This window comes from Larus michahellis, chromosome 14 (assembly GCF_964199755.1).
Source record: "Larus michahellis chromosome 14, bLarMic1.1, whole genome shotgun sequence".
Lineage (NCBI taxonomy): Eukaryota > Metazoa > Chordata > Aves > Charadriiformes > Laridae > Larus > Larus michahellis.
Window position 1 is genome coordinate 3,383,069 of NC_133909.1, and position 19,320 is coordinate 3,402,388.

Below are 19,320 nucleotides of genomic sequence, written 5' to 3' on the forward strand. Positions count from 1 at the left end.
CATCAGCCCTGGGGAGCGTCCCCTGCTGTCACACGTCCCCAGAGAGGGGAGACCACAATCCAGCCGCTATCAGGTTGCCATCCTGGCGGAGGCGAGACTGGATCCGATTCCAGCTGACCTGAAAACCAGGCTGGGAAAGGGCTGGGAGGGAGAAGATGCCGCCTCCCACGCTCCCAACCCGCTCCTCCTCCTCCTCCCAGCCTGTCTCATCCCCGCAGGACACCGCGGCACCGGCCGGACGGAGCTGTGGCAGCATCCAGCACCCCTGGCTGGGTGCCGGGGCACCCTGGGCACAGGTTGGACCAGCCGCAGAGGACCTCACCTGCAGGAGATCTTCGCTCAAAACCTCCGTCTTCTCAGCCCTGCAAGAGAAGAAAAAACATGAAGCGCTGGCGAAGGGTCCGGCACACGCGGTACCGGGCACGGCTGAACGCGCTTTTCCATCGGGATGCAGCCGGTGATTTCAGGCGCTCCGGTCCCACCAGCCATCGCCTCGTCTCCTAAATAAGCAAAGGATGGAGCATCTTCACTGCCCACTGCGAGCGTGCCACGTCCCACGCCAATTTAGGGTCCTCCCCTCATCTCCCCCTTATTTTTCCATTGCCCTCAGCAAAACAGGGATGCTAAATTCCCGGGAGGATGCGGGCAGTGCTGCAGAGGGAGGTGACGTCTCTACGCACGAGAGCAGCTCCATGGGCCACGCCAGGCCCTGGCACATCCTCAGCGCCGCGGATTTCAAGGACACAACCCCTCCGCACGACTGAGCCTCTTCGGTCCGACGCGGCCCACGGAATCTGCGGCGGCAGCTGCCGCCCGGGGCTTCTCCGTAACCCTCTCCGCTGCACGTCGGAGACGGATTTACCGCTCCAGAGCTCGGGTCATCCTCTGTCTTTGCCATCCCCTTCACGCCAGGGATGCAGGAGGAGACACAAACCCGCTGCAGACCCTCCCCAGCCCCGCAGCATCCCTGCCGGCCGGGGCCCCGCGGCTGCTCCTCCCCACATCTGCTCGGGCTTAGTTAAACCATCCCACTCTGGATCATTTATTCATTTTCTTAGGGGTTTTCCTTTTTTTTTTTTTTTACAACTTCAGGGCATCATCTCTCTTTGAAAAATCACCTCTGTCAAGATGTGCTTGGGCAGAGCTGTGATTTAGCCAATTAGTCCCTAAAGGCTCTTGACAAACAACGAAAGCTCGGTGCTCTCATCCTTCTTAAAAAAATATCTTACTTGCCCGAGCCCTGGTTGCTTTCTGCTCTCCGAGCTGGTTTGCCAGCTTTGAGAGACCGAGGGAGTTATCGGAAAAGTGGAAATAAGGAATAAGCACCAGCAGAGCAAGGTTCTGTGTCAGCCAGGGCAGGGCTCGGTCCACGGGCTCATCCGCAACCACGCCACGTCCAAAGACTTTTAAAAAGTGTAAACTGACTTCATTAAATCTGGCTCGCCTATGAAAGTTGTCCCAGTGTCTGATTTAAGTGGGTTTCAAAATTTAAAAAAAAAACCCCACCCTTACTTATTTTAATTAAAAAAAAAAAAAAAAAAAAGGGATTTAAATGAACGCGTTATAATAGCGCCTCTCTGAAACGCAAGCGATGCGCTGGCCACCCGGGAGCAAGGGCTGCTCGGGTTCTCCTCCTCTTCTGCAAACCACCTTCGCTATCGCTTACGGACAGGGCTGGCGATGCCGCAGGATTAGCACGAACGGGGAAGGCGGCAGCGAATCTCCACCGGCACAGACACAATGGCCGTCCCCCCCTTCCCCGCCCCGCCTTGCGATATATTTAGCATCCCGAAGGAGAAGGAGGTGGCAGGGATGCAGGCGAGCATCGCGCACCCACGCGCGGGCGGCGCACGTCCCTGCCGCTCGCTCTGCACCCCGGAAACCATTTCCGATCTTCAAAAAGGCCAGGAGAGAAAGAAATCCCTCCTGTCCCTGCGCTGTTGGGAAAATGGTCCCTGAAACGTGATGGTTTTAGTGCTTTTTCCCCTCTTCCAGCCGGGCTGATGGATGGGTTTTGCACACCCCATGGTCCCAGCAGCCACGAACCAACACGTGCTACGCTCTGAGGCGCGTTGGGGAAGCAGAAAACAACGTTTCAAACAGGATAACAAAAATCTGGCCTTGTTCTGCTTTCCAGCACATCCTCAGCATGAGAAACCTCCGCGGCTCTCACGGAGAGCATCCCTCAACCACAGCCCCGGCACAGCCACCCGCCCCAGCCCCGCCACATCCCGGGATGCTGAAGCAGGTTGGGGAGCCTGCCAGCGATTCTTTTGGCTTTAAAAAGCTGGGGGGGGTGGGGGAAAAAAAGGCTGAAGCATTTTATGGGTAGGAATAAGCAAAGAGGTTGTCGGAGCCGCTCAACACAGCTGCCTGGCGACGTGGCAGAGCGATGGGCACGCCGCAGGAGCATGGATTTCCCTGCCTGGTTTCGGCATCTCCGGGAGCCGGGATGCTTTCTCCTCCCCTCCGGCTTGCGACGGGGATGGGGGTCTCTGTGTGGCCTTGGGGACAGGTTGCAGCCACTGGTGATGGCACAGGGCAGGGCTGCGGTGGAACGGCATCGCTCTCCGGGTACCGCATCCTGCCAGCGCCCAGCGCCAGCATCTGGACCCAGGCATCGCCCTGCTCCCGCCCCTTGTTGTGCAGAACGGGGTAAAACCCACCCCCAAAAGCCACCACGGGGTTTTTTTTTTTCCAAAGCCAAAGCCAGGGACAACTCTGCCTTGGGGCACCTGGACCCTCGGGGTGATGCCGCCGGCAGCCGGGTACAAAGAGCCCGGCCCCACGGATGTACCGGGGCAGCGATCCGGATGCAGCTCCATGGAAGGCGCTGTAGAGCTGCAAGCAGGACAGATCCTGCTCCTGCACATACGCACGGTCTTGCTGACAACGCAGCTCTGCTGAGGTCCCGCCATCCCACCGAAAGCCGCTTATTAATTTTCCAGAACGCACCAAAAAAAAATACAAATAATTCCCCTTCTCTCCGGACTTGCTCCCGCCGGCAGCATTCCAGAACCCGCAAATTATATGCAGGAGTGCAAGAACCGAGCGGCGGCTCCAAACCCACAGCAGGCCCAGCCCAAGCCGCTCCCCATGGCCATTTTATGCGTAAAGACTAAAAAACATCACCCGACTCCGCTGACATCACATTGTGTTACAGCTCCGTGCTGCTAATGCCACTGGGAAAAATCCATTATATCCATTATGTTCCGAAAGTCTCAGCCTAAAGTTAATACGGTTTTACAGGAGCTTATACGGTTTTACGAGCCATCCTGAGAACCTGCAACAAGTGACGCTCGGCGGCAAAATGCCGGCAAGGAATGTCCTGCCAGGCAGCAGCCGGGGAGACAGAGACTCTCCTGCGTGCCCCGGGCGCCGTCCTGCCTGGGGGGTGTTTTTTGGGTGCTGAGCTCTGGCTGGCACTCAGAGATGCTCAAGAAGACCCCGGTGCCACCTCGCCAGTACCCAGGACTTTCCCCAGGGCCTCCAGTGGGGATGGAGAAGTATTATCCCACTGCCTTTTCTAGGGGCGGGATGGCAGCACCTCTCCGAGGGTTTTGGCAAAGCACTGTCACCAGGCTCAGCCCGGAGCATCTCCCTGAGCCCCTCCTCTTCACCTTGGTGCTTGCTTCTCCTTCCCCATATCGTGCTCCGAACAGCAGCCCCTTGAGGACGGCTGTGGGTCCCCGCGTCTCACCTGAGCCTCCTGCCTTGGCTTCCCAGCCCCAGGGAGAACCATTAACAGCGTCAAGAGGAACCAGTTTGGATGTGACCAGTGCTGGGAAACGTGTCTGGCTCCAGCAGACGCTCTCCCTGTTCCAGCCTGGCATCTTCCCGCCGTCCAAGAAATCCCCTAACTCCTCCTGGCATCCCCCAGCCCCTCCAGGCACACCTCTGCCCATCCCCGGCACCCTCCGGTTCCTCCCCAGCATCCCCAGTCCATTCCAGCACCCCCAGTCCCTCCAGGTACACCCCTGCCCATCCCCAGCACCCGCAAGTTCCTCCATCCCCAGCATCTCCCAGCCCTTCCTGACATGCCCCAGTCTATCTATCCCCAGCACCTCCCTGTTCTTCCCCAGCACATCACCAGTCCATTGCCAGCATTTCCCAGTCCATTCCCAGCATCCCCCAGCCCCTTCTGGTACCCCCAGTTCCTCCCCAGCCCCCCCAGTCCACCCCAGTCTCCCCAGTCCCTCCAGACACACCTCAGCCCATCCCCAGCACCCCCCAGACCTTCCTGGCATGCTCCAGGCCATCCCAGCATCCCAAATCCCTCCTGATGCACCCCACTCCATCCCCAGCAATCCCCCAGTCCATCCCCACCATTCTCCAGTCCCTTCTGGCATCCCCCAGACCCTCCTGCCATGCCCCAGTCCATACCCAGCCCCCCCCTTCCCCCCCCAGTCCACCCCAGTCTTCCCAGTCCCTCCAGACACATCTCAGCCCATCCCCAGCATCCCCCAGCCCCTCCTGGCATGCCCCAGTCCCTCCCAGCATCCCAAATCCCTCCTGGTGCACCCCAGTCCATCCCCAGCAACCCCCCATCCTCCAGCCCCTTCTGGCATCCCCCAGCCCCTCCTGCCATGCCCCAGTCCATCCCAGAATCTCCAGTCCCTCCTGGTACATCCCAGTCCATCCCCAGCAACCCCTCAGTCCATCCCCACCATCCTCCAGCCCCTTCTGGCATCCCCCAGCCCCTCCTGGCATGTCCCAGTCCATCCCAGCATGCCCAGCCCCTCCTGGTACACCCCAGTCCATCCCAGAATCTCCAGTCCCTCCTGGTACACCCCAGTCCATCCCCAGAACCCTCCCAGTCCATCCCCACCATCCTCCAGCCCCTTCTGGCATCCCCCAGCCCCTCCTGGTACATCCCAGTTCCTCCCCAGCACCCTCCCCCAGTCCACCCCAGCCCCCCCCAGTCCCTCCTGGCCCCCCCAGCCCTGCTCCTTGCCCCAGCTCCGTACCAGCAGGCAGAGCCGAGGGGGGTCGCCCGGACCCCTGACCTCAGGCTCCGCCGGAGCGGTGACGGCCGCCCCGAGCCCAGGGGACCCCGGGACCCACTCCCTGCCCGTGCGGGAGGCAGCCGAGAGCTCCTGCCTGCACAAACCCACCTCCTTCCCATTATCGCACCCGAAGGAATTCCTGGGGGGTGCCAGAGCCCCTACGGTGGGGGGTGGACGGACACACACAGGCTCCCACGTCCTGGGTCAGCTGGGGGGCTACATCGGACCCCTCTCCTTGTGGGGTTCAGCTCCCATCTGTGCTTACCCCACAACCCCGAACCCACAAGCGACGCTCAAGGGTCCGACGCGTGGAGCGGAGCCCCGGGAAGGTGCTCTCCATCGGCCGGGGCATCCCACGGCCCAGCCGTCAAGGCAGGCGGCTGGTGGCACCAGTGAAGCATCTCCTCCGTGCGCCAGTTTAAACCAGTATCAGCTTCGGGCAAGTCTTTCCACCCGTTCATTCTGCCGCGGGTATTTCCATCCCCGTGTCTCGCAAGGTGGTGGATGCAGCCAGGGCTCCCGCGCTGGGACACGACCTCCCCCCGGGGAAGCGGAGACGGGGGCTTTTGCTCAGGTGAGGTGGCTTCAGCAACCAAGAGCACCCAAAGGAAGGGTGCAGGGCCCCCCAATTTCCATGGCTGGTCCCTAATCCCCCAAAACTTCATGCCTTACAAGTTCCATGCATCCTGCGGGAGCATCCCTTGGAGAGGCAGCCAGGAACCCTGGCTTTAGCCCTTCCTAACATCTTTCCTTTAGGCAAATAAAAGCCCGCTCTTCCCCTTCCCCTTCCCCTCCAGATTTCCACCCTGGACCAGGTTTTCTCAGCACAAATCCAGGCAATCCCTCACCTCAGCCAGCACCCAGACACTCGTGTGTGTCCCTGGGAGAAAAGGGACAATTAATACGGAGAGTTCAAAACCAACGAGCAGGGGACGCGGCTACAATTTGGTCGGGCGTTCGCTTCTGCGAAAACTAATTGCTGCCAGCAGAAATCAACACCAATCAAGCAAATTAAGTTGATTTCCAAATAAACACTACATGAGCTGCCAGCGTCTTGACCTAGGGAGCTACAGCAAAGCCGGCGCTTCCCTGGAGCGTCTCCCGATGCCAGACGTCTCCCTCGGGCTGGACCATCCATCACCCGCACCCGCAGTGTCCCCACCACTGTCCCCCTCTGCCGCCCAAACCGCCCACGACAAGGAGCTCCCGGTCTTGGATTTGACCCTGAGCCAGCAAAACTCAAAGCACGATGGGGATTTTGCGGCGATATTCTCTCCGAAGGGGAACATCCATCGCACCCGGCTCGCGGGCGAGCTCTTCACCCAGCACGGGGACGGGCAGGAGCGAGGACGCGTCTCCGGAGACAGTGTGTCCACGATGCCCCAGGGACTCCCTTGCCCACCAAACACCCCGTTCTCCCCCACCCCTGGCCACCCCCTCGCTACAGTGCATCCATAAATATTTAATTGCTATTTAATCGCTGACTCCGGCCGGTTCCCGTGATTTCTGTTTGCTTTTGCCTAAAAATAGCCTCTGCGGGCAGAGGGAGGAAAGAACCTGTCCAAGGCCATCCCATGCCGGGAGCATTAATTCCCACGGACAGGGCTGCTCTGCCACCCCCGCGCGGGCTCGAAGACGGTGCCCGGCTCCATCCCGGTCCTGCCCGCATCTCCGTCCCGTGCCGCCGCACCAGCCTAGGGGGGCTGGTACCCGTGGGAAAATTCTAGGTCCTCGAGCCCCCAAAGCCCAGAGGTGAGGTTGGCAAGGTGAGGTTCAACCGCGCAACTCGGATAAGGCGCCGAGCATCCATGGCGTGTGCTGGAGGGAGGAAAAAGTTCCTCGGGTCTCATCCAGGCAAGCCCTGGAAGGGCCGGGCATCGTGGTCCGGGCTGGATGCTGGGGCAAGGATGGCGCCATCCCCAGCTTCTGCCGCTGTCCCCGGGGACACGCAGCTCGGCAGCTCGTAACCAGGATCTGTCCGAGGCCAAACGCAGCCGTGGATTTTTCCCGGTGCCTTTTTAGCAGACGAGAAACGAAACATCTAATATTTATATCCTCAAATTGCTGCTCAAATCCCCCCGGGGAGACGACTCCGAGCTGCAGCATCCAGCGAGACGCGGTGACACAGCCCCACCGGCGCCTCCTCCAGCGCATCCCGGGCTCGTCCTGCCCCGGTGGGCAACCCGGAGTGACAGTCCCCATGTCCCAAACCTACAGCTAAGGGCAGCGATGCCCACCAAGGGGTGCCAGGGCTCAGCCCCTGGCAGCTTTTCCAGCTGGAAAAGCGGGACGAAACTAGTGGGGAAGGCTGGTCCAGCGTACCTCCATCTTTCTGCCCGCCGCTGGGAAAACCAAAGGGAGCAAAGAAAAACGGGGGACGGAGTTTTAAGGGCAGAAAAAGCCTCTTTTCCTCATCTCCTGCCCTTTTTCCCGGCTGCGAGCTCTCTGCGTTGGCAGCCCTTCGGCACAGGATGCTCCGGTGCCCTTTGCTCCTCGCTGCTGGCGCTTCCCCGGCAGAGGCCAACCCACGCCGGGCTCGCATCCTGACCACGCCGCGGTCCTGATTTCGTAATCATGGTGAAGCCCCCGCCAAGCGCAGGGCCCCGAGGCTGCTGGCCGCGGGGACGAAACCTTCAGCCCGCTCCATGAATATTTCAGTTCGTCAGCGCTGCCGCCTTGCGAGGAGGATAAAAATATCCCCGGGGTTGCGGGGATGCTGCCGGCACCAGCCCAGGGGCGCGGCGTCACTCGGCAAAGCCAAAATCCCAGCGGGGGGGGGTCTGCCGATGGTGAGCCGCCGGCACCCCGAAGTGCGGACGTGGAACCCAGCTATTTAAAGCGTGTTTTTTTTCCCCCCCTGCAAATCCCATCAGAAAAATCCCTGGCGATGCTTTTATTCCCTCTGTCCTTATTTCCTAGGGGCAGAATAAAACGTCCTTATTTCTTGCGGAACGCTCTTGCTGCTCAGAGAATAAAACCTCGGTGTTTAAAGGCTTTACGTTTACCCGCAGACGTCCTGGCGCTTGGAAAAGCATCTGCCCCGAGAGCCACCAAAGCAATGTCCAGCCCAAAATGCCACCGCTGTCCCCCGGGATGGGGGATACACCACGGGATGCTCGGAAAGGACCAGGAGGAAAAACCTAACCCGCCACTGTCCTCCCCGGTGTCCCCCCATCGCCTGCCGTGCCCTTCGGGAACCCAGCCGTGCCATTCTGCGTGCGGCTGCAAGCGCCTGTTTTATTCCTGATGGCCAAAAAAAAAAAATAAAAAAAAAAATCCCCATATTGAGCCAATATTGGAAAATTCAGGGGGCTGTCGGAGCCGCCGGAGCGAGCGCCGTGGCACGCGTGTGCCCATCGCCCCGCAGCCTCGAGGCTGGCTCGGCTGCCCGTGAAACGGGTCCATCACTAAAAATAAAAACCGAAAGCGCTTTGCAGAGAAGCTCTTCAAAACGTTTTACAGCCACTCAGTGATTTCTCTTCCCTTTTTCCACCCCGTGGAGATAAATATCGTGGCCCCTTACAGACCGGGCGCAGTAATTCTCCCGAAGGTTGGGTACCAAGTGCGGGTCTGGGCTGGGACGAGCATCCCCGGTTCTTTGCATCTATTGAAATGACCTAAGTAAAACAAATAAAGTAACTAAAATACATAATTCAAAACAAATGATGTGTTCAGGGCACAGCAGAGTGTGGTCTGCTCCGGGTGGCCCTGTCACACTCACAGACCTGACCCTAACCCTGATCGTGACCCTAACCTTGACCTTAACCCTCACCTTGACCCTGCCCCTTATCCTGACCGTGACACTAACCTTAACCCTAACTCTAACCCTGACCCTGACGCCGATCCTGACCCTGACCTTGACCTTAACCCTGATCCTGACCTTGACACTATAACCCTAACTCTAACCCTGATGCTGATCCTGACCCTAACGCCGATCCTGACCCTGATCCTGACCCTAACCCTAATCCTGACCCTGGTCTTGACCTTAACCCTAATCCTGACCCTGACCTTGACACTACTTTAACCCTAACTCTAACCCTGATGCTGATCCTGACCCAAACCTTGACCCTAACCCTTATCCTGACCTTCACACTAACCTTAACCCTAGTCCTGACCCTGACGCTGATCCTGACCCATCCCCATCCCCATCCCCATTCCCATCCCCATTCCCATCCCCATTCCCATCCCCATCCCCATCCCCATTCCCATCCCCATTCCTATCCCCATCCCCATTCCCATCCCCATCCCCATCCCCATCCCTATCCCCATCCCTATCCCCATTCCCATCTCCATCCCCGTCTGCTCCCGGTGCAGGTCAGCCCCGTCCCTCAGCTGCAACGGCCACTCACCCCCCCCACCATATTGCCAGCTGCGGCCACCTCGCGGGGACAAAGGGCTGCTCCTGCCTGTCCCCTGCCGGGACACAGCTGCTGGCAGCCCCACGGACAGGGTTCTTCCCTTCGGCTGCCTTTTTTCTTCCTTTTTTTTTTTTTTTTTTTTTTAAGGAAAGCGCACCACCAGAAGCAGGAAAAGCCACCGGGGGCTAGGACAACCCCCCCCCCCCCACTTCTCCCCGCACGCCCCGCAGGGTGGCTGGGGAGATGTCACCGTTGTCCCCTCGGTCCCACAGGACACAGCCCCATCCCAGCCCACCGTGTTGGTGGGGGACCGCAGCCACCCCCGCAGCAGCGGGACCTTCTGGCCAGGGGCTGCTGGGAGGAGTGACACCAGCTGGATGCCACCACCACTGCCACCGCCACATGCAAACTGTCCCCCCGACGCCCCTGTCTCCCCCCGGGGGACAACAACCTCCACGCGCAGAGCGGATCCCAGCCCTGGGGCAGCATCCAGCCTCGTGTCCCCAGCCCTGGACTTGGGGGCGCTGGCTCTGCAGGGTGATGGTGGCCCGCTGGGCTTTGGTGACAAGCAGGAGGGGACACCCCGCAGACCCTGGAGGGTTACGGCGCACGTACCCCCATGAGCCTCTCCCGGGGGAGACAAAACACCAGGTTCCTATTGTTATTCCTTATTTCCACTTATTATTCCTTATTTCCATTTATTATTCCTTATTTCCAGATATTATTCCTCATTTCCTATGATTCTATGATTCCCATTTATTATTCCTCACTTCCATTAATTATTCTTCACTTCCATTAATTATTCCTCATTTCCACTTCTTTTTCTCTACTTGCTTTTATTATCCCCTATTTCCATTCATTATCCCCTATTTCCATCCATTATTCCCTATTTCCAGCCGGCCGGAGAGGGCTGCCCAGGGCTCTGCAGTGGGGAAGAAGGACAAAACATCAGCCCGCGCTCCAGACGGGGACCAACGGAGCCGAGGAAGAGGATGGTCCCCGAGCTCCCGCCGAGGCTCCAGCTGCCCCATCCCGGTGCTGAGCAGAGCGGGGGCCAGGACCTGTCCCCCCCTGTTAAACCCAGAGCCCGGCAGCGCGGGCAGCAGACGTGCCGGGGCCCCGTCGCAAGCCGGCGTGGCAGCGAGCCCCTAAGAGGATTAGGGGTTTAGCAGCTCCGGGCCCCGCGGCCGCCATCGGCACGGAGCCCGCCATGGTCCCGTGCTCCCGGGGGATGCGGGAAGGAGGATGCTCGCCCTGTCGGCGGCACCATTTTGAAGCCAGGGGTGTGTGCGTGCGCCCTGCCCAGCTCACATCTCGGTGGCGGGACCTGGGGACATCCCTCCCCTGCAGCTCCCCCGGGTGAGAGACGTGTCGAACCTGCCCGGAGCATCCAGAGAGCAAAGCCGGCCGGCGCAGACGCAAGCAGAAAATCAAACGCCCCGTCCTCAAAACATCCTCCTGACGGTCCCCCGAGGGAGGCAAGTGCCCATCTCCCCGTGCTCCCACACCATGTTCCCCCATCCTGCTCCTGCACCACTTTCCCACAGCACGCTCCCGCGCCATGTCCTTGCACCGCATTCCTGTACCGCATTCCCACACTGCACTCCGGCACCGCGCTCCCGCACCACGCTCGGGCACCGCATTCCCACACTGCACTCCGGCACCGCGCTCCCACACCACGCTCGGGTACTGCATTCCCACACCGCACTCCGGCACCGCACTCCCGCACCATGCTCCTCTAGCGCATTCCCACACCGCACCCCGGCACCGCACTCCCGCACCACGCTCGGGCACCGCATTCCCACACTGCACTCCGGCACCGTGCTCCCGCACCACGCTCGGGCACCGCATTCCCACACCGCACTCCGGCACCGCGTTCCCACACCACGCTCGGGTACCGCATTCCCACACCGCATTCCGGCACCGCGCTCCTGCACCACGCTCGGGCACCGCATTCCCACACCGCACTCCGGCACCGCATTCCCACACCGCACTCCGGCACCGCGCTCCTGCACCATGCTCCTGTACCGCATTCCCACACCGCACTCCGGCACCGCACTCCCGCACCATGCTCCTGTACCGCACTCCCACACCGCTCTCCCACACCATGTCCTTGCACCGCATTCCCGTACTGCATTCCCACACCACACTCCTGTACCATATTCCTGTGCCACGCTCCCGCACCACATTCCCACGCTGTGCTCCTGCACCACGTTCCTGCGCCATGTTTCTGCACCCTGCTCCCGCACTACGTTCTGGCAGGTGCTCCTGCACCGCATTCCCGCGCCGCATTCCCACACTATACCCGTGTACCGGATTCCCTCCCCGTGTTCCAGCAGCACGCTCCCAAACCGCGTTCCCACACCGCATTCTTGCACCGCGTTCCTGCCACCGTGCTCCCGCACCGTGCTGCTCCACGCTCTTCCTGCACTGTGTTCCCACACGATGCTCACCCCCGCCCCGTCGTCCCGCCCCGGATTCCTGCAGCATGTTCCCAAACCACATTCCCAGATCCCATTCTTGCACGGCATTCCTGCTACCGCGTTCCTGCACCGTGCTCCCAAACCATGGTCCCACACCGTGCTCCTGCACCAGAATCCTGCAGCATGATCCCAAACTGCGTTCCCACATCACATCCTTGCACCGCATTCCTGCACTGCGCTCCCAAACCACGGTCCCACACCGTCCTCCCGCACCGGATTCCTGCAACACGCTCCCAAACCGCATTCCCACATCGCATCCTTGCACCGCGTCCCAGCTACCGCGGCCCTACACCGTGCTCCCACGCCGTGTTCCTGCATCGTCCTCCCAAACCACATTCCTGCACCGTGCTCCCACACCAGATTCCTGCTGCGTGATCCCAAACCATGTTCCCACATCACATCTTTACACTGTGTTCCTGCTACCGCGTTCCTGCGCCATGTTCCCGCGCCGTACTCCCGCACCGAATTCCAGCAGCACCCTCCCTAACCACGTTCCCACATTGCATCCTTGCACCCTATTCTTGCTACCACGTTCCCGCACCGCGTTCCCAAACCACGGTCCCACACCGTGTTCCTGCACCGTGCTCCCAAATCACGTTCGCGCACCGCGCTCCTGCACGGGATTCCTGCACCGCGCTCCCAAACCACGGTCCCACACCGTTTTCCTGCACCGTGCTCCCGAAATCACATTCGCGCACCGTGCTCCCGCACCGGATTCCTGCAGCACATTCCCAAACTGCGTTCCCACACCGCATCCTTGTGCCACGTTCCTGCTACCACGTTCCTGCACCGCGCTCCCAAACCGCCATCTCACACCGTGTTCCTGCACCGTGCTCCTGAAATCGTGTTGACGTACCATGTTCCCACACCGGATTCCTGCAGCACGCTCCCGAACTGCCTTCCCACATCGCATCCTTGTGCCACGTTCCTGCTACCACGTTCCTGCACCGCGTTCCCAAACCGCCGTCTCACACCGTGTCCCTGCACCGCGCTCCTGAAACCACATTCGCGCACCGTGTTCCCGCACGGGATTCCTGCACCGCGCTCCCAAACCAGCATCCCACACCGTTTTCCTGCACCGTGCTCCCGAAATCACGTTCGCGCACCGCGCTCCCAAACCACCGTCCCCCACCGTTTTCCTGCACCGCGCTCCTGAAACCACATCCGCGCACCGTGTTCCCGCACCGCATTCCTGCGCCGCGCTCCCAAACCACTGTCCCCCACCATTTATTTTCCTGCACCGTGCGCCCGCACCGGATTCCTGCGGCACGCTCCCTACCCGCGCTCCCGTACCGCATTCCTGAACCGTGCTCCTGCTACCGCCTTCCTGCGCTGCGCTCCCGCACCATGATCCCGCACCGCATTCCCGTGGCGCCGTCGCAGCCCCGGGAGGGTGCCCTGCGGCCGCCCCAGCCCCGTGCCCGTGTGCCAGGGCCGTGTGGCAGCACCGCGGCCGAGGCAGGAGCCGCCGTCACCGACCCCCTCCATCCCGGCTGGGGACCCAGAGCTGGCGGGGTGTCGGGGGGGGGACACACACGGAGGAGCAGGTGACGCTCCCAGCCCTCGGCTCCGGGAGGGGATGCTGAGCCCGACGCGCTGCGCTGGGAAAAAGAAATAAATCCCCCTCCCTGCCCCCCCCCTCTCCCCCCCCAGCTGCAAAATCTCCAGGAATTACACAGGAATTACACAACAGCCAGCACCCAGCTCCAGGCCCGGCCGCGCATCGGCACACGGGCACCCCCGAGGGCCACCCGCACCCCGATGTGCCCCCCTGCGCCCTGCCTGCCCCACAGCCAGCCGGGGACACCCGCGGGCGCTGGGGGGAGCAGCCAGCGGGGCACCCCGCGGCGCTGCGTCCCTGCAGCCCAGCCCGGGGACAGAGGGGACGGGCGGGGGCCGTGGGGCAGGCAGGGTGAGGGCAGGGGCTGGCAGGGAAGCAGTGGGTAAAGGGGGCAGGTGTGGGGCAGGGGGAAGGGGGGCAGCGGGGCTGGGTGCGTGCAGGGGGACAAGCAGGGGTTAACAGGCAGGCAGGGTGCAGGCAGGGGCTGCAGGCAGGGGAGGAGGCAGGGAATGGGCAGGGAGGAGGCGAGTGTGGGCACTGGGGCAGGCAGTGGGGCAGGCAGGCTGCAGGCTGGGGGGCAGGGGCAGTGGGGCAGGCAGGAAGAGGGCAGGGAGGAGGAAGGGAGCTGGAGCAGTGGGGCTGGCAGGAAGCAGCCAAGGAGGCAGGCAGGGGACAGGCAGGGGCAGTGGGGCAGGCACGGCACAGGCAAGGTGCAGGATCGGGGCAGTGGGGCAGGCAGGGGAGCAGGCAGCAGGCAGGGGCTGTGGGGCGGCAAGGCACGGGCAGGGAGTAGGCAGGGGAGCAGGCAAGGTGTGGGATGGGGGCTGTGGGGCGGGCAGGGAGCAGGCAGGACACAGGCAGGGTGTGGGATGGGGGCTGTGGGGTGGGCAGGATGCAGGCGGAGTGTGGGATGGGGGGCAGTGGGGCAGGCAGGGAGCAGGCAGGGGCACGGGCAAGGTGTGGGATTAGGGGCAGTGGGGCAGGAAGGGCTCAGGCAAGGGAGCAGGCAGGGAGCAGGGGCTGGGGGCGGGGTGGGCATTGCGGAGTGGCAGTGGGGCAGGCAAGATGCAGGTGGGGTGCAGGATCGGGGCAGCGGGGCAGGCAGAGAGCGGGCAGGGAGCAGGGGCAGCGGGGCAGGCAGGGAGGGGGCAGGATGCAGGGGCAGCGGGGCAGGCAGGACATGGGCAGGGGTGCAGGATCGGGGCAGTGGGGCAGGCAGAGAGCAAGCAGGGGCAGCGGGGCAGGCAGGACCCTAGGAGGGTGCAGGATCAGGGCTGTGGGGCAGTTAGGGAGCAGGGGCAGTGGGGCAGGCAGGCCGCAGGCAGGGTGCGGGACTGGGGCAGGCAGGGCGCAGGCAGGGAGCAGGTGGAGTGTGCGATGGGGGCTGGGGGTAGGCAGGGGAGCAGGCAGGACACAGGCAGGGTGCGGGATGGGGGTTGTGGGGTGGGCAGGGCGCAGGCAGGGTGCGGGATGGGGGCAGTGGGGCGGGCAGGGTGCAGGCAGGGCGCAGGCAGGATGCGGGATGGGGGCAGTGGGGCAGGCAAGCCGCAGGCAGGGTGCGGGCAGGGCGCGGGATGGGGGCAGTGGGGCGGGCAGGGTGCGGGCAGGGTGCGGGCAGGGCGCGGGATGGGGGCAGTGGGGCGGGCAGGGTGCAGGCAGGGTGCAGGCAGGGTGCGGGATGGAGGCAGTGGGGCGGGCAGGGAGCGGGCAGGGAGCAGGCAAGGTGCGGGATGGAGGCAGTGGGGCGGGCAGGGCGCAGGCAGGGTGCGGGATGGGGGCAGTGGGGCGGGCAGGGAGCGGGCAGGGAGCAGGCAAGGTGCGGGATGGAGGCAGTGGGGCGGGCAGGGCGCGGGATGGAGGCAGTGGGGCGGGCAGGGCGCAGGCAGGGCCCGTGGCCATCGCTCCCTACCTGCCCACGGTCTGGTTGGCGAGCTGGCGCATGCGGTTGAATTGCTTCTTCATGGTGGCGGCGGGGCGGCCGCCCCTCAGGCGGGCGGCGGGGGGCAGCGGGGGGCCGCCGGCCGCCCCTCCCGCATCCTCGCCCGGCACGCAGCCGGGCCGGGCCGAGCCGAGCCGAGCCGAGCCGAACCGAACCGAGCCGGGCCGAGCGGGCCCGCCGCCCCTGCGCGGCTCCGCGCCTCCGCCGCCGCTCCGCGCCCCCCGCTCCGCGCCCGCGCCGCCCCGCACCGCCCCCGGCCGCGGCGGCGATGGGAAATGTAGTCCGGGGGCCTTGGAGCGGGCCTGGCCCCCAGCAAGCGTCCCCCCGGCGTCCTTTGACGTGGCCCCGGCGTCCCCCGGCATCCTTCCAGCATCCCCCTGGCATCTGCCGGCATCATCTGGCATCCCTCAGCATCCCCCCCCCCGGCATCCTCCTGGCATTCCCCCCTCACCATCCCTTGGCATGGCCCAGCATCACCTGGCATCCTTTAGCATCCCTCAGCATCCCTTGACATGGCCTCAGCATCCCTCAGCATCCCCGGCATCCCTTGGCATCCCCCCGACATCATTTCGGCATCCCTTGGCATGGCCCCAGCATGCCCCCACATCCCCCCAACATCCCCCCAGCATCCCTTGGCATGGCCCAGCGTCACCTGGCATCCCTCAGCATCCCTTGACATGGCCTCAGCACCCCTCCAGCATCCCTTGGCATCCCCCGACATCATTCCAGCATCCCTTGGCATGGCCCCAGCATCCCCCCACATCCCCCCAACATCCCCCCGGCATCCCTCGGCATGGCCCCAGCATCCCTCTGGCACCCCCTGGCATTCCTTACCATCCCCCAGCATCCCCCCAGCATCGTGCCCACAGGATCCCCCATCTCTGCTCTCCAGGGCCACAGGGATTTGGGATGCTGGGGGTGGCAGCAGGTTTAAACAGCATCCCCGGGCAGCGCCGGAGGAGCCGGAGCGGGGTCCTGCCTGCAGCCTCGGGGCAGGGAGGCAGGAGCCGGTACCGGCCGCGGGACCTCGCTGCCTGGCTGCTCTGCAGCCCCCGGGGAGAAGGTGGGGTGATGCTCCCCCCGTACCATCACCCCGGCTGCCTGCCCAGGCCCTGCACGGCGCTGAGCCCCGACAGGGCTGCTCTGCCCACGCTGCCGGTTTGAAGGACATTCGATTGATTTAACTGCTCTGTAGCTTCTTCACGTGGAATAAAAAACCTCTAACGCCCCGATCCCTGTGACGACGTGAAACCTGCTTGGGAAAAGCCCCGGTGACGCTCTCTGAAGGCACCCGCATCCTCCTCATCCCAGTCTCCCCGTCCTGTGTCTGGATCCGACCGTCGGAGACGTGCTGGGAGGGTAGAGCTGCCCGCAGACGCGTCCCCGCACCGGCAGGGCTGTGCCAGTGGCCGTTCTCTCCCACCACAGCAGCCGGGCTCGGGCAGCCCCTGCACCGGGCTGCGAGCTCCGCTTTGAAACCCCGTTATCCCCAGACCTTTTCCATGTGTCCATGGCTCACTCCGCTAAAACGGGCTCAGGAAACCCACGCTCGCTCTTGGGCCCTGCAAAGGATCTGCTTCACCGCAGCCCCGCAGCCCTCAGCCTCAGTCTTCCCATCTGCGAAATGGGCCTAGAAAGGTGCTCCCAGGATTTTTACATCCTCTTTTAGGATCGATGGGATTTTTTGGTAGTCCTATGAGCTTCTAGGCGTACTGTCAATCATCCCCCAAAATAAGACGATGGGATGCTGCAGCTGCTGTTTCCGTCAGTCCAAACAACCCCCAAAACAGCGTTTTCCCTGCCGGCTCCAGGATGATGCTCAGTGCAGGCAGGGCGCATTGAGGGATGCACAGCAGCACAATTCCTTAAAAAAAATGAACAAGCCTCAGCCGTGCTCCTTCCAGCTCTCTGAAAACCCAGGGGAAAAAAATAAATCCGTGCTCATCTAACGGAAAAAGCCAAGAAATTTTGCATTAATGGAGAGCAAAAGCTGCCCTGGGTGGATGGTGCTGGAGGGAGCGCTCGTTTGCTCCCCAGGTTGTGCTGGGCCGTGCGGCAGCCCCTCTCCTCCCCCTCTGCCCAGTGCCATCTGAGGACATTCCCAAGATTTTGGGGGCTTGCTGTTATTTGTAAAACAATGGCCCTTCCTCCCTGTGACCATTTTCTTGCAAAACCCGTCCCTGCTCCCCGCGCCGGCAGGCAGCTTCGCACCACGCCTCCCCGAGGACGCTCTCACTTAATATTAAGCCCCGAGGAGCAATCATGGGCATCTTAAGTGACTGAACCCCCCCGCCCCTCTCCAAGACTGCCGGGAGGTGACAAAGCAGGAGTGACAAGGGTGGGAACAGCAGTGCTCACAGTAGCCCTGGGCTTGAGCTCAAATCCAGCCTGACGCCGTGCCGATGCTTTCCCTGGTCCCACAACCCAGCTCCCTGCGCTGCGCTGCGTCCCTGGGGGGCTGCCCGGGCTGCCCCCAGGAGGTGAAGCCCCAGCCCAGCGTCTCCCACTCCAGGGGAGCTGGCAGCAGCCCAGCGATGAGGTTTGGGTCTCTCAACCCCTGTGCCTGGGCAGCAGGGCACGGACCGAGGCGGGAACATCCCCATTTCGGGGCTCGTGGGCTGCTGGCGAGGGATCTGCCGCTTCATTTAACCGTCGTCACGCGAGGGCTGACATCGGGTACCGCGGGCTCGCTGCGATGGCGGGGGAAGGTGGCCGAGCTCCCCAGCCGGGCTGGGACGCACCGGGAGCAATCCCAGCGGCGGCTCCAGCTCCGCTCGGCCGCTCCGGAGCTTCTCCATCCTGCGGGATGGGGGTGAGGGACCGGGGCTCCCGCTGCAGCCACCCAACGTCTCTGATGGCGCCCCATCGTGGGGTCCCCTCCTGGGTCGGGGCAGGGGGGCTGCACCCAGGGGTGCCTTTCCTCCTTTTGGTGCATCACAGGGCACAACCTGCCTTCGGATCCAGGAATGTCGTGCTCTCAGGGAGCTCCTGGCATCTCCCCTGGCATCAGCTGGTGCAGGCTCAGCGCTTCCTCTCTCTATTCTTCCACTCTTAATTGCACTGTGACCGCGGAATGGCAAAAAGGGACAATTTATGGCGTGGATACAGGAAATTTTGGCTCCTTTGAAGAGGTACAGAGAGCTGCACGGTTCAGAGCTGTGGTTCCCACCGTGTGATGTTTTGAGCCATTGCTGGAGAGATGGCTTACAGCCTTTCACTGGAGCAGGGAGGGTAAAACTCGTGGACGCAACCCTGGGAAAACACCTGTAGGACACAGTAATGGCGTCCACCTTCTCCTGGCCCAAAGGCAGCTGCAAAACACCGTGTCAGGGTGGATTCTTCTTCTCTTCAGCAACGCGGTGGTGCCAATACGGTCAATCTGACCACCCCAGCCTGCTTCTGGCTTTAACCCTCTTGCCTTGTACACGTGGTGACCGAGCTGTCCCTCCCATCCCCCCCACCCCATCCTCTCGGCGCTGTTGAACCTCCAAGACCAGAGAGCGTCGGCCCAGATGGGTCAAAGCAAATTAGCGTCAAAGCAACCCGTTTCGGTGGAAAACCATATGATAAGTGAAGAGCCCTGAGACGAGCCAGGCGCCAGCCCAGTTGCCCCTACCCGCAGGTGCAGCGCAGGCTCCTCCTGACCCACATCCGTCCCTCCGTCACCCGACCTGCTCCCAAAACACAGCGCCAGCAAACGTCACATCCCACTGTGACTCTTTGCGGGCTCTGGTGGGCTCCATGGTGTGAACGTAGGAAGAGCACCAGCCCCTACTGTGTTGACGACAGCCCTGCGAGCACCAAGGATGCTCTCCCCCAGCAGCGATGAAGCTCATGTCCTTTCCGCAGGCTGATAAGTTCCCCAGCGAAAGGGCTGTAATCATATTTCCCTATTTTTCTGTTCCAGGAGGCAGAGATAACGAAGGGCGCGATGGAAGTGGGGCCTGTACAATCCCCGCAGCAGGAAAACAGG

General features: G+C 62.5%; 1 protein-coding gene across 2 annotated transcripts in view; it reads right to left on the reverse strand.

Annotated features, from left to right (window-relative positions):
• The window catches only part of ARHGAP44 (Rho GTPase activating protein 44), a 36,517-nt gene extending 20,942 nt beyond the window's left edge, over positions 1-15,575 (reverse strand). For both annotated transcript variants that reach the window (XM_074607803.1, XM_074607802.1), the window contains exons 1-2: positions 15,318-15,575; positions 323-362 (exon numbers count right to left, since the gene is read on the reverse strand). In XM_074607803.1, coding sequence (XP_074463904.1) covers positions 323-362; positions 15,318-15,370 — 93 coding nt within the window. In that variant the 5' untranslated portion in view covers positions 15,371-15,575. The remainder of the gene's footprint in view (positions 1-322; positions 363-15,317) is intronic.
• Between the last annotated feature and the right edge of the window lie 3,745 nt (positions 15,576-19,320).